This window comes from Leuciscus leuciscus (assembly GCF_965113295.1).
Source record: "Leuciscus leuciscus genome assembly, chromosome: 11".
Classification (NCBI taxonomy): domain Eukaryota; kingdom Metazoa; phylum Chordata; class Actinopteri; order Cypriniformes; family Leuciscidae; genus Leuciscus; species Leuciscus leuciscus.
The window spans coordinates 10558501-10581817 of NC_138735.1; the positions used below are offsets into that span (position 1 = coordinate 10558501).

A 23317-nucleotide genomic window follows, 5' to 3' on the forward strand; every position below is an offset into this window, starting at 1 on the left:
TGTGTAAAATGTCTTGCACCAGTTTGTATTCATGCAGTGTTAACTAGAGATGTAAAAATGCATTGATGATTCATGATGCGTCATGCTCTAACAACAAAAATTCATCAATTTAAACTTTTAACAGTATTCAATGTATTATTTGCCAAATCTCTTATTTTCAGGTTGGTAAAATCAACCAAATAAAAAGTCGTTAAACACTTTATTTTACAGTGTCCTTGTTACATATGTTACATGTACTTACCATAGTAATAACAGTAAATTATGCATAATTACATGCAATTGACCCTAAACCAAACCCTAATCCTACCCTAACACAATAGTAAGTACATGTGGTTAATTATTATTACTCAGTACTTAAATATATATTTACACTGTAACAATGACACCTTAAAATAAAGTGTAACCAAAAAGTATTTTGGTTATGAATATGTATGTTCTACATTCTATTCATTCTGTTTAGAACTGGAGGGTAAGGACGTGGAAGACTTATTCACAGCAGTGCTCAGTCCAAGCGCCAACCAGCCACCTCAACTTACTCATCCACCCAACACTGCCCCCAATGCCTCAGCCACATCAATGTCTCTCCAGAACCCAGGTATCAAGTTGTCCATCTCCTCATATGAACAGTCAAGTAAACCACACAGATGTAATGTTGTACTGTTTTTGAGTATCACATGTAAACTACACAGCTCATTATGTGAGTGCATGTTTCTCCATGGTCTCATTTTCAGGAGATGCTGGTGGAATGTTCCCACGCATGCCCATGATGAATGGCATGATGGGGCCAAACACACACATTATTCCGAACCCCATGATTGCTGAAGCTGGAGTGTCTGGCACATTCTCTTCCATCCACCGCATGCCTTTTCCAGAAAATGTGACGTGAGTGAATTCTGATTTTGAGTAACACAGATTGGTACTGGCATTTCCGTTTAAAAATCTGTATAGTTTCAGTGGCTTATGAAAAAGACACTTAATTGCTTGATATGTCACTACAGGGAGAAGAAATTCAGCCAGATTGGGGGTGATGTGATTGGTCCCTGGGCTTCTCCTGGCCCCGTGCCTGGATCTGTCCCTCCACCAGAGGTGGAGACTGACACCATGTCCAATGCTCAGAGGAGCACGTTAAAGTGGGAGAAAGAGGAAACGCTTGGTGAAATGGCCACTGTGGCTCCAGTTCTATACACCAATATGAACTTCCCTAACCTTCAAGATGAATTTCCAGGTGAATGGATTTTCCTAATACACCTCAAGTAGAACTGCAAACTTGAAATGGAGTCAAATTAGAGACCAACCATCTGATTTTTTTCACAGATTGGGCGACTAGAGTGAAGCAAATTGCAAAGTTATGGAGGAAAGCTAGTTCTCAGGAAAGGGCACCTTATGTGGTAAGATGCTCTTTTATTAGGCATCATAAATCCTAATATATATAGTTTTGTATGTACATCAAAAGTTTTGACTTTTTCACTTGGCTCTACCCCACTAGCAAAAGGCAAGAGACAACCGAGCAGCCCTTCGTATAAACAAAGTTCAGATGTCTAATGACACAATGAAAAGACAGCAACAGCAGCAGCAGCCAGTTGATCCCTTTGATCCCAGCATTCCCATGGACACAGAGCTGCTCTTCAAGGATCCGCTCAAGCACAAAGAATCTGAGCATGAACAAGAGTGGAAGTTCAGACAGGTGATTGACATCTCAACGGATGTTTCATTGTAAATGCTAGATTGATGCAAAATCTGCATTTGATGTAAAACAGGGTGTCTCAACCTCTGATAAATGCTTTCACCTTGGGCTGATCAGTACAATATAATCTTTAATCAGAATGTTGTTTTATAGCCATTTTGAATTAAGTTGAGTCTAGGCCTATTTTATAGGATGTGAAATCAACTTGATGTGATCAGCAAATGCTATAGTTTTGCTCATTTCTCAGAATGAAACGCAGTATGTCTGGACATATGACAAAGCTTTGCATCTTAGTCTTTGAGACATTATAAGTGGAAATAACAGTGTTAGTCAGTGCTGTTTTAAAAGTAAAATGTAAATAAGTATAATGTTAATATTTTATTATGCGTGTGCATGTCAGTGGTCATTGTAGCATTATTTCCCGTTATCTTAAGTCTTCATATAAGTTAATACTTTTTAGACTTTACATTCAACATTGTTAGGATCCCAGGTTGAGGTACAGTTCTGGCATACATCTGCCAACACTCAGTAACAAATATGGTCTGATAAAGTGTTTACTAGAAGAAGAAAAAAAGGAAGACAAAAATATATCAGTGCTGTCAGTCGATTAAAAAAAATGTACACCAGGTCGGACTAGTGCAGAGACGGCTCTGCGTGAGCGGTATTTACAACAGTAACGTTAAATACAAGTACTCCACAGCGCCTCTAGGGGTCGCTGTTTGAGAAAAGCGGAAACTGCATAGTGTGCCTTTAATATACAGTAGTCAATTTTGAACAATACCCGTTCTTGTCTTAGGGCAATTTTGATTAACTTTTTTGATCCACTTCAAATGTTGACTACTGTATTTTATAATGTAATCATTTCACAGTTAAACTCCAAATTAATGTAGAAACAACATAAAGACAGTATGTTTTAAATACTTTAATCGTTTAATGGCCTATTTTTTATGAATGAAGGCCAGTATCACTATTACTAATACTGCTACTGATGTCTCGATGAAAATGTTTTCCCCCATTTTAAACATTATAGCCATTCAACATTACAGTGTAATTGAAAGCTATAATTGTTTTACATTTTATTAGTCTTCAAAAAATCCTCACATAAATGTCATATTTACCTGTGCCCTTCCTATCTAACAGGTAGGATATATAGCCTACAGAAATGGAATAAAGTTATCAAAGAGTCTGCACTGCATAAATTATAAATTAAATATAGATGAATCTTTATTAAAGCTGTCACTTTAAGACTTGCTGCACATGACATGGATATCACATGCCTCACACTCTTTACATTAATTTAAGACGTTATTTAACTCATTTAAGACTGCTCTTATGAGAATACTCGATAAAACAGACATTTTGGCATAATTATGTGTGTTATTGTTCGTTCAAATACGAAGGAGAACTCAATACTGGCACACGTCTTTCTGTGCGTTGTGCGTGTCAGGACATTCACAGACAGCGTGTTTATCTTTTTTGTCTTGTCGCACTTGAATGATTTAAAAGCATTTGCATGGATAAAAGTGTGATCATATAATGTAACGCTAGCCAAATGATGGCAGAAAAAACAGATGCTGCGTTAATTGCGTTAAATAAGTTTAACTCGTTAAACTCGTATAATTACATGCATTAACGCGTTAACGTTGGCAGCACTATATATATATATACATACATACATACATACATACATACATACACACACGCACACACACACACACACACATACATACATACATACACAAACACACACATATATACATACATACCTACACACATATGTGTGTGTGTGTATATATATATATATATATATATATATATGTATGTATGTATGTATGTATGTATGTATGTGTGTGTATATATGTATATATATATATATATATATATATATATATATATATATATATATATATATATATATGTATATGTGTGTGTGTGTGTGTATGTATACATTTTGGCAAAAAATATATAAAATCAATAATGCAGTCTTTTAAGTGCATTGACTTAACTAACTGGTACCTTTTTTTTTTCTTTTTTTCATGACAGCAAATGAGACAAAAGAGCAAACAACAGGCAAAAATTGAAGCCACACAAAAGTTAGAACAGGTTAAAAATGAGCAGCAGCAACTTCAGAAACAGCAGCAACAACAGCAATTCAGTGGAGACACCTCAGAATCTGGTAGTCAGAGTCCAGTGACAACTCAAAGCAGCAGTGGTAACACTTCTCCTTTTCAAGAATTGGCCTCCAAAGATAGCTTCCAGATGCTTGAAACTGTAACATCGGGTACATCAACAGATGATGTATTTCTGCGTCCCCAACCTCCACCCCCTTCAACCACAGCAAAGACCCCTACCCAGGACACTCAGTACATGCAGGGACCCTCATCTCAGCCTCAGTCTCCTCAAATGTTTTCACCAGAACCATCTGGATCCCGTCCTTCTTCTCCATGGGATCCATATGGTAAAATGGTGGGAACCCCCAGGCCACCACCATCTGGGTCAAGCACGCCTCGAAGAGGTTCTTTGTCTGACGTTCAAGAAAGGAATAGGCCCTCACCAGCTCATGAATCCTTTGGGTCTCCAACATCCACCAGCACAGACCCTTATGCAAAGCCTCCAGACACACCTCGACCATCAGACCCGTTTGTGAAACCTATGTGTCCACCCAGACCAGGACCATTATCTGAGCAGCAAGGACGAAACTTCATTAGTAGTGTCATACCTGGAGACAATTTTTCTAGGCCAGGGCAAAGATCGGAAGTGTACCAGCGCATGGCCCATAGCCGCATGGTTCTCTCTGACCCCTACTCTAGGCCGCTGTTAACACCTATTCCAGGGAGTAATGAGTCTGGATCTGTGCCAGTGTTCAAAACACCCATGCCTCCTTCCCAGTTTCAGCAAGACACATTCAGCGCAGGGCAGCAAGGCATGAGAAGGGGCTCGTCTGACGCTTTCTCTCAAATTCAACACTCTGACCCTTATTCACATCAGCCTCTAACACCCCATCCATCAATGGGAGATGGTTTCAGTAATGAGGGCAGAATGATGCATCCAGGACAAGGAGGTCCTTTTGCCCAACCATTGCCCATGAGCAGACACCCTCAACGAGATCCATATTCACAGGCACCATCTACACCTAGACCAGACTACCCTCAGCAAATGCCTGATCCATATTCTCAGCCTCCTGGTACTCCAAGACCTCATGATCCATATGCCCAGATGCCTGGTACCCCAAGACCACACTCTGATCCATATCCATCCACAACTAGAACTGTAACAATTGATCCGTTTTCTCAGTCACAACCTAATAGTCGCAGACAATCTCCGTCTCATGCTATTGATCCATATGCTCAGATGCCAGGTACTCCAAGGCCTTTTCCGGGAGAGAGATACCCTAAATCACCAGTTAGTCAGAGATCCTCAGATCCCTTCTTACAGCCTCCTGGAACTCCTAGGCCAGTCAAAAATGAAACTTATGATCAATCACCAGGAACACCAAGGCCAGTTCTTCCTGACCCATATTCTCAACCCCCTGGTACCCCACATCCAGGAGCTGGCCCAGAAGCCTTCTCCAGATCAAATCCTAGATTAAACTTTGTGGCCCATCAAACAGATCCACTTGGCCATCAAGCACAAAGTAGGATGCAGGACCCATTTGCTCGTCCCTGTGCCCTTGATTCTCAAACCCCCAAACATCCTGTGATTTCAGATGAAAGTCTCTCCCTACAACAGACAAATCCTAACCAGACACCTATTCATGATCCTTTTGAACAAGCTTCACTAACCCCATGTTCACAAACTGGGGAAAGATTGTCACATGATGTTTCAGTAAACAAAGGCAACCCATCGGATTCACAGAACACAATGCAACCACCACTTGGAGAGACTGAAGAGAAAATTAAACAGGTCTGAAAACATTAAGTATGGTTTCCATTAGATAATATTTCCTTATCCCTTTTTCTGTTTTTTTTAATGATGTAATATTGATTGTTTACTCTTATTGCTCTTTTTTTAGCGCCAAAGACTACGGCAGTTAATTCTCAAACAGCAGCAGCAGAAAAGTGCAATCAGACTAGAAAAAGGACTCCTGGAGGTAACTGCTACTGCTGCACCTGGGACTCCAAGGCATTGGTCACAGGGCGATTCTGGACCTCAGAAGGATATTTTTGGTAGACCCCCACCTCCATATCCAGGTACTATGAGATCATCAGCAATTAATGCAGGACAAAGATTTCCTGGAACTTTCCTTGCCGATCAACATGGGTCCATGTCTGATGAACCCCAGTGCTCCCGGCCGCCATTACCCAGAGACCTGAACAACATGGGCATGAGACTGCAAGGACAAAGGTAAGTGCTTTTCCTCTATCAATTGTGCTGTCAAACGAGTAATTCATTTAATGTTCAAGTTATCTTGAAACCTAATTCCTTCCAGATTTGGATTTCCTCCTGGAGCTCCAAACCAAGAACAGTTCATCAGGCCCCCTCACCAGATACAAGGTGGACCAATGGTTGACAATATCCCACCACATATGAAACGACCTCTTTCTGTTGACATTGCTAGGCAAATAGGCAGTAATCATCAGATGGGCCTTCCCCAGCATTTTCCACCACGTGGCCTCTCAATGCAACAACATAATATAATGGGTCAACCATTTATTGAACTTTGTCACAGGGCTCCAGAGAACAGAGTCAGACTACCATTTGGGCCACCTAATGCTTTGGATCATCCTAATCATCCCCAGAGACCCCCTCATGGCTTCATGGGAGGCCAAAATATGGCCTTTACAGGAAATCAAGGTCCCAGAATAATGGATCCGATGTTGGGCCTTTCACGTCAAGGATCAGTCAGTCACATGCAGACTTCAGCTAATATGGATAATCTGCATCACCATACAAATACACAACAGAATACACTGGCAGTACCACTTCGCCATTTGGTCAGTAGGGATTCAGTTACTCCCAGCGAATCTGCACTACTCCCTGTCACAACATCTGTACCAACAGAGGAAATCCCATTGCCATGTAGTGATGGTGTTGAGAAGCTAGAAACGGATGACTCTGCTGTGAAGGACCTTGATGATGTGGAAGTCAAAGACTTGGTTGATGAGGACCTGGACAACCTGAACCTTGATGCAGATGATGGCAAAGATTTAGACCTGGAAACAAATGACCTTCATCTTGATGATCTTCTGGAATCTGGAAAGTTTGATCTTATTGCTTATGCAGATCCTGAGAACCTTGGGGACAAAAAAGACATGTTTAATGAAGAACTTGATCTGAGTGATCACATAGAAGATGACCATGGGGATACCTCTGATCTTCAGAAGGCCTTGTCTGAAAAAAGAAATTCCAGATGTGAAGGTATTTCCTCAGCTCAACCTAAATCAGAGGCCATACAAGGTCCTAGTAATGTCAAACTAGAAAAAAGTCTGTCAAAAGAGTTTCTGGATTCTCAGTCTGAAAGAACTATCAAAACTGAGAGCCAAGGTTTTGGAACCTCAGTGGATGACCATCAGCCCATGAGTAGTAAAAGTGGTCAAGATGATGTCTCTGTTCTTTTTGAGGAGTCTTGTGCAGATGTACATCCTGGATCTGCTCCAGTGTTGTCAGGCCTGTTGATCAAGGAAAAGCTAGGTGAAACTAGGAGTGAATCCATCATTTCTCCCATCTCTGGTGACCCTGATGCCCAGACAAATCTTGACTCAAACATGAGTATGGTGATGCTGCGAGGACAACCTGAAGATCACGGGATAAACCCTGGAGTAACAATGGGGCACAGAGTAGATCCACCTCTAACCCAAGGGCCAATATTAGGTAACCCAAATTTGATGCAGTCTGGGAACCCGCAGGTACCAATTCAAGGGTTTGGAGCTTCACAAGGACAGCAAGTGGATATGAACCTGCCTATAGTTAGTGGTCAGCAGCCTGTTCCCCATTCCCTAAACCTACAAACTCAACAGGGCATGTTCAATCCAGGGGCCACAGGACAACAGGGGTCTCAACAAAGTCAACAGAACAGACCTCTTCTGTTAGATGAGCAGCCCCTTCTTCTTCAAGATCTGCTGGATCAAGAGAGGCAGGAGCAACAACAACAAAGGCAGATGCAGGCCATGATTCGGCAACGGTCAAATGACCCTTTTTTCCCTAACATCGGTAAGCCTATGCTCCACTTAGACTAATTGATAGTCTAATTGAGGCTGTTGTACCTGTACATTGTTAATAATGTGGTTTAATCTTGATTTGATTCTATACTGTCAGCAGCTCTTATCTTGCAGTCCTATATGTGTAGTTATTGTACAGTTGTTGAATATAAGCTTATCTTGAATGTTAAATATTTAGAATGTAGGCCTATATGTATATTATACTTCTTTTTTTTTTTTTTTTGTAACTTGAATACTTGAAATGTGAATATAATTGTGATATACAAATCAAGATCCTGTAATTTATGTGGTGATTTACATTACTTTGTAGACTTTGATGCAATTACTGATCCAATCATGAAGGCAAAGATGGTAGCTCTAAAAGGGATCAACAAAGTGATGGTACAGAACAGTATGGGTATGACACCCATAGTTATGAACAGGTAAACACTTGACTTTACTATGTAAATTGCCTCCTCTAAACAATTACTGCACTATTACAAAAAGCTTATTAACTTGATTGAACTAATTATTTACTTTGAACTAAAAATTGACCACATTTTTCAGTTTTCAGTGGTTTATTTGTAATGGTCAGTGATGCATTTCCTTGTGTTGAATACTACTTGAATTTCCTTAGTGGCAGAGTGCAACAGATTCCAGGATCACATGCCCCAGATACAGCCAGTTTTTCACAACATTTTTTGGTATGTCCAAAGGTTTTAGTCTTATTTCCTCTTCTTACCAGCATTAAACCTGTTCTAATGGCATATACAATGATTTCCTTTTAGGATGGAAAGTTACCACCACAGATTGCGAGACCCAATCCCCCTAACTTTGGACCAGGTTTTGTCAGTAAGTTGTTTTCTCTCACTCTCTCTTGTCAGTAGTTACCAATGAGTTGACTAGTAAGTGTTATTTTATCATTGTAATCACTGTAAAAGTAAATCAATTGAGGCTGGACATCCCATAAATCTTACATGTATTTTTATTTTTCAGATGATTCTCAGAGAAAACAATATGAGGAGTGGCTTCAGGAAACTCAACAGCTTCTTCAAATGCAGCAGAAGTTTTTAGAGGACCAGATTGGGGCCCATAGGAAATCTAAAAAGGCTCTCTCTGCAAAACAGCGCACTGCAAAAAAAGCTGGACGGGAGTTCCCAGAGGAGGATGCAGAACAGCTGAAACATGTGACTGAACAGCAAAGTGTGGTTCAAAAGCAACTAGAACAGGTAATATAGTTATTTAAAGGAGGATAACTATAAAATCATCCACCCAAATAGTTTAAGCCATCTTAAGTCATGTTTTAATATGTGGTAAATCTTAATTGTTTTTTTTGTTTTTTTGTTGTCCTTTTGCCAATTGCTTACTTTGTCATTTTGCCAAATGCTACTCTTTCTCCATTTGTCAATTGAGTTAAAAAATAACATTGGGCAGTTCACACATTGGGCCTACCAATCAACTTTCGACTCAATTTAAGAGCCACCCCCTCCCCCTCCCCCTCCCCCTCACCCACATACCACTCAAAGTGGATGCAAGACAAACTGTTATTGTACAGACCAAGCCTATATTAAATCAGGAAGTTTCCTTATTGTAGATTTTCATTACACATTTAAGCAGAAAAGATGAGACAGTGTTGTAGAGGTTCTCAGTCGTAGAGATTCCAAAATATGTTTTACGTTTTAGCCACACGTCACCTAAGGTGAGTGAAAAAGTGTCCTATGACTCTTTCCTCCTTTAAATGTGGGGCATCTGCTAATGAGTCTCACCTTGACATTAAAGAACAATCAAATATTGTTGAACAAATAACAATTATGTAAATTAGAGGGAGTTTGTCAGCTAATCAATCTGGATTTGTGAGATATTGGATAACTTGTAGAGCATTTTACTGTATTATTTTCACAAGGAATGCAAAAGTCTAGTAAAACAGATTTTAACAACAAAAAGATAAATAACTAACACAACTACTAAATTAATACCATGAACAATAAAATAGTGCATAAGATGCATAAAATGTAAGTGATTACATTGAATGTTACTGCCGCAGAGTTGCATTATCTTATGTAAATATAAACTGTTGTTTCTCTGAAGGTTAATAACCTTATTATGCATCAAACAAATAAATGAAACATTATTTGCTATGAACTGGCATCAGCTATATAACATGTAATGTAATTTAGAAAACCATATACTGATAATATACAACAGTTTCAGGGTCTCTGGAAAGAGATTTGGTTAAGTGATATTTACATTCCATGCAGTCCGGTGGGGGTGACTTCTTCCACCGGTTGTGCTGGGTAACAATGTTGTGGGGAAAGAAGCGGGAATCCATTTTAACAACCTTGAATAATGGTATGTGGATCTCCTGGAACAGTAAAAAGGTTCTAAAATCTGGAACACACAGATGTGGCCTTGAAGTATTGTTCAGAAGTTCCCTAACCGTCTGGAACAAAAGTACCTTGCAGCGAAGGTTTGTCAATCCGCTTTTGTTTCTCTGGCATGGAGACTCGAGACATGCTGCTGTATTTGTTATTGTCTCGCTGGATGAAGATTCTGGATGTTGTGTGTCTCTTTCCCCACAGCCTCAGAATATGGTTGTGTCTCTTGCTGTCTCACAAGCTGTACAATTATAGCATGAAATCTGTTGCTGTCTCTTCCTTCACAGGCCAGAGACACAGAACTTGTTTGTATCTGTTAAGGTCTCTCTTGACAGACTGGAGACTCAGAACATTGTATCTGCTATTGCCTCCCACCACTCAGGCAGGAGATTCAGAACTTTGTATCTGTCAATGTCTCACTTGATGGCCTGAGAATCAGAACAAGGAGTGTCTGTTTAAAAGGTACATTTATCCTATTCTGATGACGAGGAGATTGCAATTTGGCCCTTCTCCGTTCCAGTCCTATGATTGGGTGCTGCATCAGAGATGGCACACACAATGTGGCCCACCCTTCGTTCCCCTTGTGGAACTCATTTGCCTAATCTAAAGCACATAGTAAAACAGTATCTTTAAAGTTTTACCAGTGCATTACTCACTTTCCAGACCACCACCAGAATACCTTTGGCAATGTTCAGGAAACAAGTTTGAAATGTCATTCATGCATTCATTTGTACGTTAACAGACGAATTTGTGTAAGATGCTGCACTACAAATAGTCGTCACTGAAATCCTATTTCTCAGAATAATTATGAAATGGATTTGTTGTAGTTTACGTCAGTTTATGGTTTCCAAACATAGTCATGAATGGATTTGGATGGATTCTTGTGGAATGTTTCAGCCACCACTGCTGCATACAAAAGGAATTATGGCAGTCCGGCCTAAACCTTAGGAATTAGTTTCAAGATGACATTAAAATATTATGTCCCTCTCTGCAAAAACCAAACAAAAACACACCTAGAGAGTCCATGCATACACTACGAGAGAGCCTAGTAGGTTAGACTACTGCGTGTGCACATTCAGGGTGCATGCTTTCACTGTCTGATATAGTCTATAAATATGCAGTTAGAATGCCTCCAAATTTAAGATATTTGGGCAAAAGATGCCCCTGTATGAGTTTTTGTCTTTTATGTTTATATCATATGATATAGTTAAGCAATATCACATGAAGAGTGCTGTTTGTTCCCCCGAATATCAGCACAGTTACAAATGTGATATTGATTTTAAACAACAGTTCAATAAAGAATTCAATATTAAGGGACTTCTATTTTAGACACTGTAAAGTCACAGAACTGTTTTGCATCTCTGAGTAACACAGCTGTTTTGTTGCTGAATGAATTGGTCCTTTCGTATGAATAAGTTGAATGAATGATTTAATGACTCAGTCAATAGGTGTGTTCGACATCGGCTGCGGCTGGATGTAACCGATCGGCGAGAGTTGCCTCGTGCAGGCGGGGAGGAGCTGAAAACAGAGATGTGAAGTCACACACTTTCTGGTTCCCGTAGTGACGCTCACGCTGTGTTTGCATACTTTACCACAGCTGAAGTGAAATAAATGCAATATTTGCCAAATACACAGATGTTTCAGAGACATTTTCATTTAACACTTTATTTACTTCTTAATACAGCATCTGTTTGAACAAGAATAAAGTTCAACATAAGCCTATACTAGTGTTGGCACAATACCAAAATTATGACTTCAATACGATACCAGACTAAAATACCTCAATACCAATTCTGAATTGATACCACAGGAAAAAAAATAAACTAAAACAGTAAATGTAATTTATAAATATGACAGAACACTTACAATTCATTGTTTTATAAATGAATAAAAAACTTAAAACTCACTTGACCAGTATGTTCCTGCCCTGCTTTTTGACCATTCCCTCCCCTTTATTAAATAAAATAATAATAATTGCATGCCAGTGTGGATGTCCTTACAGAGATGTTTGCGACATTGACACTATTAGTATCAATCATGTTAACTTTCGCTAACCTTTTGCAATTCTGAACAGGTTGGGATGACCTGATATAGTCATTTAATTTTTTTTTTTAACTGCAATTTTATAATTACAATATCGATATTTTATTTTATTTTATTTTTTAAATAAGCAAAAAAGCTAATTACAAACAATGACAAATACCATAATAGACAAATAAAATAAACAGTGTTTCATTTATTTTTTGAATGCTACTGTTAAATAGACCTACTGTAGCTGAAAAAAGAAAAAGGTTTTCATTCTATAAATTAACTATAGACTAATTCTTAATAAATAGATTATGTAAGGGATAATGTACATCTAGCCGGTTGTTCTCTCAGAATAACCCCCGAGAGAACAACCGGCTGGATGTACATTATCCCGCTTACACGGTTACGGATTGGCAATCTATTAATAAATTAGTTTGAAAACAAAAGAACATGGATAAAAGTTTTGAACTTTTAAAGTAAAGGATTCCTTTACTATAGCTTCTAATTTTAATATAATTTTTTGTTTGTGGCTTTGTACTAGGTCTATCAGTAAAGAGGACTGTGAGGTGCCGAATAGGCGAACAACTTTTGGTCAAATGTTTGTCTGTAATAGGGAGCAATTATTGGAAAAAAATTACCTAATTAATCTCTAAAACATAAAACAAAGGATAAACAGTTGAACTAAAGCAGTTATAAAAAATGAGAATTAGAATTTTTTTTAAAGTCTGTGTAAATAACATCAATATTCTGAAAACAATCTCAGATTCAATCCCCTAGACGTCATGAACCCCATGTTAATGATGATCTCCAGTTCAAGCACCTTATGTTGTGATTGCTAGCCTATATTTACTTTAAATCCAGGAAATTTTTTAATGAAAAAATTATTAAAATTAAGATACAATTGATACAAAACGAAATTCGTTTTAAAGGATTTGTAGTTTCTGTTTTGAGGTCTCTGTGAAAGTTTGAAAGTCTTTTAGTGCGCTTTCAGAGCGCTCGCGTCCATAATGGAGAACTGTCACGTAATATTGTTTTTTCCTCATAAATGCGAACACGAAAAATAAAAGACAAAAGACTTTTAAGTAAAACTTACTCCGAAATTGTGTCCTCGGCGGAATTCGCTCTTCAAAATGCTGCCGTTCGTAGTCTGAGTTACAATCTTCCTCTGAGGAAACAACCCGGTATCATGCATTCTTCCTCGCTGTCCAGAATCATCTGATTGGCGTCTTTACTGGAGAAGCGTGCCATACTCAAAACGCGATGAACTATCAGTAAGTCTGATGAAGAAACTGTGTTTTTATGGCATTGATGCGATGCATACTAGATCACCTAAACTATTTACCATTTGAATAGCGCCGGGGGCGGGGCGGCCTCAACTCATTATAGAGATAATGAGGCAGAAGGAAAAACGGTACCTCTCCTTGCTTTCAAACGGATTACATGAGTTGAAAACATTTGTTTTTTATATAAATTACTTCATTTAAAAGAAGAGATTTCAAGCTTCATAAAGACATATCTCACGTGTCTGTGTGAGAAGTATTCGGTGAGTTACAGTTCATTTTCGGACGCGTTTCAGAATGGACTACACTGACAGAGAGAAGGCAGAACTCGCTTCGTATTTATTTTTCTTTATTTGGCGAAAAGCTCAACACTTTGTTTTTATTATGAGTATACACACAAATAATACACATTTAACAGAATCGATTGATGTACGAAACTCCTATGAAAAATCAAAGTCAACAGAGTATTTATGAGTTTCTTTTACACTGATAAAAAAAAAGCGAGCTGGTATCGCCGGCGATACCGTCGACCTCAGGGGGTTAAAGAACCTCGTTCTAGACCTATGAGACCTGTGTCTTAGATGGTTTGCCCTCTAATTATTTTTTAACTGTTGTAACCTTTACGCACGTCAGTGCATCTAGGGCCTCAGTGGAGCTCAGTTCCTGATTTATTCTCTGATATTATCACTAACCTACTGTTATACAGTAAACTTTTTATTTTATTTTATTTATATAAACAGGATTATATCTTGTGTTCTCACATATCCGTCCCTCTATTATTTCTTTAGATACGGAAGCAACAGAAAGAACATGGTGAGCTCATCGAGGAATACCGTGTTAAGCAGCAACAACAGCAACAGCGCCTCCAACCTGCTGTGATGGGTCCAATAAAGGCCATGCCAGGAATGCAAGGACAGCCCCCTCCAGTGATGCCTGGTGGACCCCCTATGGGCCAGCCTATGATGGGTCCTATGCTGCCCATGCAACAACCCCACTTTGGTAAGCCTACTCGCATGCCCAACGTGCCAAGTTGGCATCCCGGTGCTACTGGACCAATGACTGGACCCAGGATGCCACCTCACCTGCCCCCTCAGATGCCACTACCTAACCCTGCCCAGCCTCTCCAGGCACAGCCACCTTCCCCTATGGTTCCAGGAGGTAAACCTGGGCAGCCTGGCACTGTAGCTGGAGGTAAAGGTGGAGGAGCCAGTAGTAGTGCCCCTCACGTGAAGTTTGATGATAATAATCCATTTAGCGAAGGCTTCCAGGAGCGGGAGCGTCGAGAGCGCCTTCGAGAGCAGCAGGAGAAACAGCGGGTGCAGCTCATGCAGGAAGTGGAGAGACAAAGGGCATTGCAGAGGCTAGAGCTGGAGCAGCAGGGCTTGGGGCTTGGCCCCAACAACAGCGGGGATGGTCTTACCCAGATGCCCTTCTATAATTCTGACCTGTCACAGGAATTCATGCAGACACCCAGGACTCAACAACAACCACAGCAAATTGGCACAATGTTCCCTCAGCAAGGAAATATGGCATTAGATTTTGTGAGTCCAGGTCCAGCCTTTTTGCAAGGTGGCGAGCGCAGGCCTATGCCCGGTAATGGTTCCTTTGGCCCAGATATAAGTTCTAATTTTCAGCCTAAGAACCCCATGATGCATGGTTTCACCCCAGGTCAGCCACGTCCACCTGGGTTTGGAGGGCTTGGAATGCCACCCCATGGTGGAGGTGAAACTTCCTCATTTGGTATGGATTCCACAACTCCTTTACCTCCTAATTTCCCTGGGGCAGGACAGTCGCTTATTCAGCTCTACTCCAACATTATCCCTGAGGAGAAGGGCAAAAAGAAAAGGAGTCGAAAGAAGAAACGGGATGATGATGCAGATTCGGTCAAAACTCCTTCCACACCTCACTCTGATATCACTGCCCCACTTACACCATGTGTATCAGACACCTCATCCACACCAACACGCAGTGTTGCCATCATGGGAGACCAAGACGCTTTAGACCAAGACCCACTTTCTGGAGGTACTCCACTAGGGCGACAGTCCAGCGTGGGCTCGGAGGCAGAGCGAGGCCTTCTCTGTGATATCAAGCTGGAAAAGTTAGAAGCCAGTGTGTGCCAGAAGGCTGAAGGAGAAGCAATGATTGGCCATAGTGCAGGAGGAACTGGTATAGTAAAGACAGAAGAGGGCAATGAGATCATCTCCCCCAGCCCAGCATCCAAGAGTCCAGTTCAGAGCACTAAAGGGGACACTGGGAATGAGTTGCTCAAACACCTTCTGAAGAACAAGAGCACCCCTCCCCCTTCCTCAGCTCCTCTCATACATCAGATGTCCAATGACAGTATTCAATCAGAGGAAGAGGGCCTGAATGACAGCAAAGGCTCTTTAAGACTGGACAGCACAGATTATTTGGTAAGAGCTCTATGGCTACCTCCCTAAACAACCAGAGTGAAGAATCATAATTTTGAACATGTGAAAAATTGTGAGTGTAGATAGATGAAATGGCATGAAATGATGGGATGTTTAAATATGTTAAAGATCTAAAGAATAATCTGTCCAGCTTTGAATTTAACATTCAGCTCTTAATTTTTAAGAATGCATTTTTTTTTATATGTCAGATGTAAAAAAAGTAGCATTTGCAAAATACAGAATTATCAAATTGTTGAAGGTAGATGTTTGTTTATTAGCTAGTCCTGTTTTTTTTTTATATTTGGAGCTGAAAGAGTTGTTTATTGTCTATAGAGTGGCATGAACAGCCAGACAGGGAATCCAGATCTAGAGCCTTCAGTGCCAGAGCAAAGCAAGAGAAAACAACGCAACAAGCGGACACCAAAGAATGGGGCTGAGAAACCGCCATCACGCTGGAAAAAGAGGAAGAAGGACGACGAAGAGAGACAAGCAGTGTACACCAACACAGACACGCTGATGACTCAGCTCAAGCAGGTAAACACCCACTACTACAGTATATACCCTAAAATATACAGTACATCATTATGATAATAATCGTTATGTACTGCACTTTTGTTGACCTATAATCTATAGTGAAGGGTACCGTGTACAATTATAATTGATGTATACACCTGATGTGTAGACTTTACCTATTATTATAGTCATCTCTAGAAGTGATTTAATTGTAGCTTACCTACAGTGCTGACATCACTTGTGGTATTTGCTGTAGAACCCATTTAAAACTTTAGTGAGGCTTATGTTGTGGACATCATGTGCATGTATTGTACTGTTTCACTCAACTCATGTTTCTTTCACTCTCATCCTTACAGCAGCTTTCTATGCTGCCACTGATGGAGCCTTTGATCAGGGTAAACTTTGCACATTTCCCCCTGTATGGCAGTGGGGAGTTGAACGGTGAGAACAGGCTCTCTGGATCTTTTGGAAGTGCGTCATTGGATGGAGTACCTGATTACTACTCGCAACTCATCTATAAGGTTTGGCTTTTACGTCCTCTGCTTCTTTTGCTATACTGTAGTTATGTAAAAAGGAAAAAAAAAAAGGAAAAAAGAAAGAAAAAAAAGTGTTTTGTTTGTTTGTGCTTGTAGCAAAACAATCTTAGCAATCCTCCAACACCTCCTGCCTCACTGCCCCCCACACCGCCACCTGTTGCCAGGCAGAAGCTGTTGAACGGCTTTGCCACCGCAGAGGAACTGGCCAAGAAGGCAGAAATGATGGGTAAGCATGAGAGTATAAATCGTTTTAAATCATTTAGATAAAAAGTTTACTAAGTACAGCATTCAGAGATAAGATTTATATTTAGTTGGGCTGCCCCCTAATAGTCGACACGAAGAGGCTTAGTCAACCAAACTTTTATTAGTCGGTTAGTTGCAGAAAAAAAACTCTGCAGGAAGTGGAAGTCACGCCCATGAGGGACAGATCGTTAACAGCGGGTTCTTATAATTACAGTATGTCGAGCAAGAAATCCAAATGTTTGCCTATCATCCATCAACCTCAAATATGGCTTATCATTTGAAACATGTAAGTAACTTGGCTGCCCGCTCTAACATTAATGTAGATAAATGTGTGCTATTATAGGGCAATATCCAAGTGTTCATGCGGAGTGTGGCAGCTAAAGTATAAGCGCGCTTACTGCATGACATGGAGGCGCCGACGTGATCACTTGTATTTTTTTCCTGGTAACAGCGGAAACACTCCGTCAGTTTTGGTCATACAGAGAAGACCAATGCATGATTTTAAACTACTTTTATTTGTATAAACTCACATGTGCTTTTTTTGTAAAAAAATAAATGGTATACGCTTTCTGCTGTCTTGGTCTCTGTGAACTGGAGCGCGTCACAAAAATAAACCGAAACTCAGCGTGTATTCTACTTGCCTCACAGACATGAGAAATATATCTATAGTAAGCTTGAAATGTCTACTTTTAAGATAAAAAAAATCTAAAACAAATATTCTCTGATTATGTAATCCATATGAAAGTTGCATTTCTTTCTAAAGGCACGTCCACTATACTGCGGAGATGGCGATTCAGCATTGTCAACTTCATCTTTGCAGCCGGCACTGACTCAGAAAACACTAGTTTATTAATAAACAATTAAAATGCCTCCTTTCTATTCTTTCAGACACATTCATAATCATTACGGTGCTTTGCGGCCAGCTTTATGCGCACTTGAGTACTGAATAGGCTATATACTCCACCCCCCATATATTTAAGTAATTAAATTAATATAAACGTGCGATTAGTCGGATTAGATGACATTGGTTTGACCTTTTCTAAAGGTTTAGCACATCCTTTTACTGGAGAAAAAAAAGATGTAAACCCATACACACATTAGGGAACAACATTGACAACTCAAATAGTTAATGAACATACTAAATCTTGGCTAATAACTTACCTGTAAAATACTTATTATAGTTCATAATAGACAAGAAAATATTAAATATTTCATATAGATGTCATGTAGTGTAGTTTTTTTTTTTTTATAATTATACATTAGCTATACAACCAAAAAATACTCTTTGGTTAACATTCTTTTTTTGTGATTATATCTCTTTAGTTTCTAAAAGTTTGGGTCAGAAGCAGCTCACTGCTCCATTCAAAGCTGAAGATGACCTGCTGGGACACACCATCACTCAGGGCCCAAAGACTGTTGATGTTCCTGCTTCGCTTCCCACTCCACCCCACAACAACCAGGAAGAACTTAGGTAGGTTTTCAGGGCTTTTACACATTATTTTAGTCTCATGTAGCCAATCTTTTGGCCATGAATAAAAATCCTAGCCTATAACATAGTTTATTCTGGCCTACTTAGACAAGGATGAATGATGTGTTCAATGACCAGAAAACAATTTCATTATAAAGCGGGTGCATCTTAAATGTCTGACACCAAGCAAAATCAATATTTGTGCCAAAGATATCTAGTTTAACTACAAATGTTTTTTGTGTGTGTGTTTTTTGTTTTTAGATTTGATGCAATGAAACTTACAAAAAAATAGTTCTTCAAAAGCTTTCATTGTAATGTCTTTTTGACTTTTCAGACTGCTCTTGACACATTTTTGTGTGCAATATGCATCAGATCCATAGGTCAGCTGTCTGACACTGAGACTTCCCATTGTTGACCATAAAGTTTTGGTTTTATGTCAATGTGTACATAATGGTTCTGTGTGTCTTTTAATAGGGGTCAAGAGCATTGTGTGGACAGGGACACTCCAGACAGTTTTGTCCCATCATCTTCTCCTGAGAGTGTGGTTGGCATGGAGATCAGCCGTTATCCAGATCTGTCTAGAGTTAAAGAGGAGCCACCATCCCCTGCTGTCTCTCCAGTCATTCCTATACTGGATAGTAACGGTAATAAAAAAAATAATAATAATAATGAGAAAGGCAAATAAAACTAGTAAGCCACCAGCTGAGAAAACATTTTAAGACATCATGGGCACACAGTTGATGCGAAAGCTGTTTTAGAGATGTGGCGGGGTGAGTGAAGAAGACCGATGGCAAGGTGATGCTTATATAATAGGGAGGCATCCATTCCGCCACAGAAGGTAGACGTAACTAATTCTGCATCCTAATTTTGGTCAATTTATAAAGCAATATTGGATGTATGCTTCACTGAAAAGGAAATCCTGCAATGCATTACACAAATCTCATTGGATAAGAAATACAACACTCATATGTCATGCTGTTGTTTAGTACAACAGCACAACTGCATGTATAAAACTGCTAAATATAATTCATTAAATACTAGGGGTTGAACGATTTTTTTTAAGTTGACATTTATACGATTAAATCCGCTGATGATATCATTAATGAACAAGTAAGCCTGAACCTCGAGCTGAGTTCGAACACAGGTTGCCTTGTGCATAGCTATGGCATATGACACAGCGCTGCCCACAAGGCTATTGCTCCTACATAACAGCTTCTTTTTATCAGTTCTTTTGTCTTTGGGTCGTTATATTTCTCACAGATTTCTGCTCGTTCTAAATCAGATTCAGATAAAGTAGCACAGTAAAGATTACATTTATATAGTGAGAGAGATTTATATTTAGTGAGAGAGCCATTGCGTGTGAATTCATTCTACCTGGCAGCATATCTCTACTAATAGTGCAGCTGTGGGTTTTAGTTTCTAAGAAATATATGCTATAACAGTTTCTAAGCTATTTTATTGTTAATCACACAACAGTGTTGGCAATACATTTCTGCTTATGTTTCTGTGCGCGCAATCCGCACGTGATCTGCGAGCTGTATGTGTGTGCGTTACAATGCAGCAGCGCATTCGTTTAGAACGGCGATTAACTTAAGTGTACAATAAGCTGTTTAAAATGTGCATTCACCCGATCAATTTTGAGCATCCAGATGGTATAAACAAACATATCTTGTGGAGCGGAGTATGCATTTATTTGTCATTTTAACTGTTGGAAATAGAGAGGACAAAAAATCTTTGAAGTCCACTTTTACAATTGCGCTCTCTATTGACCATGGTTTAATACTGGTGTGTAATATTGGTTTTTGTGCTTATTAGAGTTTTACCAAAGTCCCTTTCAAAACAAGTCAGTTCAGTTTGCATCTTGGAAACAAACATTTCATTTTCTCCAATTCCTTGTAATACCAGTGTTCCCGTCTCAGCAATATGCTGTCTCATCATTTCAACATGCTGTTAAAAAATTCTGTAAAAAAATTATATTAAAATCAGTTTTGAGTCAAGTCTTCTGTGTACTTTACATGAGCAGCAATATTTGTGTAGCCTGCCATAAAAGGTTGCTGCCTAATTAGGTAGTAGTATGCAACAGGGCAGCATAAGGTTTTGGAGCACAGCTGGATACTGTCAACTAACAAAACCTTGCTTTTTTCCCTATAGGTTCTGAAGCCAGGCAGTGGGAAGTCAAGACAGAGCCACCAAGCAATTTCTTTGCTTCGCAATTTGGACAGCACTCTACATGCTTAAGAACTGACCTGGTGTCTGTATCTCTTACTCTGAACCCATTGGCAACACATGTGAGTGCCTGCAGTTATATTATCCATTCTATATCAGTAAAGACTTGTTTAAAGCAAGAATGATTACATCTCACCTCTGACCATGTGTCCGTTTGTTTCCCAGAATATACCAGGAGTGGTGTCAGCACTGGCGAACATGCTTTGTGTGTCCATACCCAGGAACTATGAGGTGATTCGCTCACCAGGCCAAGAGCACCGCAGCTCAATGGACATGTTTAGTGAACTTAGGGTCCCCCCTCAAACTGCTCTGTACCACCAACAGCCTGGTATGAGGCTCCTCAGACCACCAGGAGCCCCACTATCACACCAAACATTCATTGAAGGTAAGTATATGTGAAACAAGACAAGCACTCATTTCACCCACATCAACAGACTACTAGGAGCAAACAAATGCAGTTATTGATTTTGCTTGTCAATATCGCATGGCTGCATTTTGCAGAAACTTAAAGTACTTAATGTTTCTCTCAACTGGTTTAGTGACAGACCCCCAATTGTGAGGTACTATCTGTTGAGTTTATTGGCCGTTTTCAAAATAATGTTCATATGTATTTTTAAATCAGAGCACAAAACCAACATCGATTTTTTTTTAATTTTTTTTATTTTTTTTTTAACGTGGTTGCTTGAAGTGCTCAATTCATTTAGTTTCAAATACATTTTCTCTTTTTTGATTTCAAATACATTTTCATATTTTAATGACAGAAGTGAATTATAAATGCAATTCATTTGCTTAATACTTATGTTCTGTTTGGGGTCTTAGAGATTTCATGACTACGTGCATCACTAACAAAACGTGCAGCATTTTTTCTTTCAGATGTACTTAAAACATCATGTTTGTGCTTAGATAAAAATTTAAGCAGTAAAAAATATAAAATGCACTTCACACACACATATAACACTTTTTCTGATGTTTAGATCAAGTTTTTTAAAAAGCAATGTAAGAATAACAAAGGTCTTTTAAACATCTTAACAGACAGTAATGGTTAACAACTACACATCTTTGTTTACCTCATTGCAAGTTGAATTTATTTCAACCTATTTGTAAAACAGTACATGCAACTCACTTAAAAGGACTACAAAAATTGTCAAAACATACAAGCTTAGTCATGTAATTTGTCAGAAGTTTCCTGGCAACTGCATGATTTGTAGGTTTGATTGATATGTTTCTTATATGACAGGTTCAGTTGTGGTCAGACCAGACTATCAGATGGGTGGAAGCAGTCCAGGGCCTAAACCACAGTGGTGCTCCCATTGCAGGGTGGTGATTCTTGGAAATGGAGTTCGAAAGTCCACCAAAGACCTGCCAATAAATAAACAGGTATTCAACACACATGTGATTGAAACTCCCAAATTGCCCTTGCCAGATGACTGTCATTTATAGGATATGTATTTTAATGTCTCCTGGATGCCTTGAGTCCTTAGACCTCATATCACCCCCTAAGGGCTGTGAAATTATTTGTTCAACTAGTTGGTGTGGGTCTAGGCTACATCCTCTGACACAGCACTGAAGAAGGCTGAAGCCAAGGGCCATAAAGCTCTTGAAAATGTGCAACCCCCTCAAAGCCCCTCAAGGAGGCACAGAATAGAGCTTCAATTATGCTAATCCAGCCCCTGATGGGAAGTGAAAATCTGCCCCGCTGCAGTCACTGAGTTAACTGACATTACTCAAGGGAACATGTGTACCGAGGCACGTTTTGTTTAAGGGTGTAAGATGCCCAAGTTCAAAAACAGTTAAGCCCATTTCAGGTCATTTAAATCATGGGGCACCTTTGATGTCTCCCACCCTTACCCCCTCTTTTCTTTTTATAGTATGCAAATCTAATTTCCTATGTCATCAGCATAGGTTTGCAACATATGCAAGCTTTGATCTCTTGCCAGTGAGGCACTTCGATCTAATGATAATTTGCAGCTGTAGATGGAAAATGGCACGCCCTGTTTCCTGCCTAGGGTGAGCCTGATCTTACAGATGTTCTTTCTGCAGGGCCATGGAGGATCTGAGGGTAGCCTTGTCTTCTGCAGCCATAACTGCTTTGTTCTCTATTCAGCCTCCATGCAGAACAAATTGGTAGATGGCAAAGTAAGTATAAACCACAAAAATGTTTGAGTCACTAGCTGACAGTGTGGGATCTACTGCTATATGTAGAAAGCCAAGTTATGTTACCTACTGATAGAGTGTAATAGTTTTAATGACGGCTATAAATAAACTATAAAAAATCTCTTGAATCAAGATTTACTATGAAGTGCTTTAAATGGCCTCATCACTATTTTAAATATAACTAAAACTGCTGATGCTATTTTCTTTGAAGAAAACAATTGCCTTATTGGCCAAAGAATATAAACTCAAATTTCCTTTACTTCAG

General features: G+C 39.4%; 1 protein-coding gene and 1 long non-coding RNA gene across 5 annotated transcripts in view; one reads left to right on the top strand and one right to left on the bottom strand.

Moving 5' to 3' along the window:
• The window catches only part of kmt2ca (lysine (K)-specific methyltransferase 2Ca), a 150455-nt gene that overhangs the window by 120668 nt on the left and 6470 nt on the right, over positions 1–23317 (top strand). For all 4 annotated transcript variants that reach the window (XM_082184953.1, XM_082184954.1, XM_082184955.1 and 1 more), the window contains 22 exons: positions 461–595; positions 732–882; positions 999–1225; positions 1315–1388; positions 1487–1684; positions 3728–5587; positions 5697–6028; positions 6114–7834; positions 8153–8264; positions 8459–8525; positions 8610–8673; positions 8818–9050; positions 14293–15915; positions 16246–16446; positions 16782–16946; positions 17058–17187; positions 18528–18675; positions 19147–19316; positions 20824–20960; positions 21064–21283; positions 22136–22275; positions 22939–23034. In XM_082184953.1, coding sequence (XP_082041079.1) covers positions 461–595; positions 732–882; positions 999–1225; positions 1315–1388; positions 1487–1684; positions 3728–5587; positions 5697–6028; positions 6114–7834; positions 8153–8264; positions 8459–8525; positions 8610–8673; positions 8818–9050; positions 14293–15915; positions 16246–16446; positions 16782–16946; positions 17058–17187; positions 18528–18675; positions 19147–19316; positions 20824–20960; positions 21064–21283; positions 22136–22275; positions 22939–23034 — 8204 coding nt within the window. The remainder of the gene's footprint in view (positions 1–460; positions 596–731; positions 883–998; positions 1226–1314; positions 1389–1486; positions 1685–3727; positions 5588–5696; positions 6029–6113; positions 7835–8152; positions 8265–8458; positions 8526–8609; positions 8674–8817; positions 9051–14292; positions 15916–16245; positions 16447–16781; positions 16947–17057; positions 17188–18527; positions 18676–19146; positions 19317–20823; positions 20961–21063; positions 21284–22135; positions 22276–22938; positions 23035–23317) is intronic.
• On the bottom strand, positions 12093–14280 carry LOC309509981. The gene is made up of 2 exons (XR_014210138.1): positions 14054–14280; positions 12093–13029 (listed from the first exon to the last, which is right to left on the bottom strand). It is a non-coding gene; the product is annotated as an uncharacterized lncRNA (long non-coding RNA).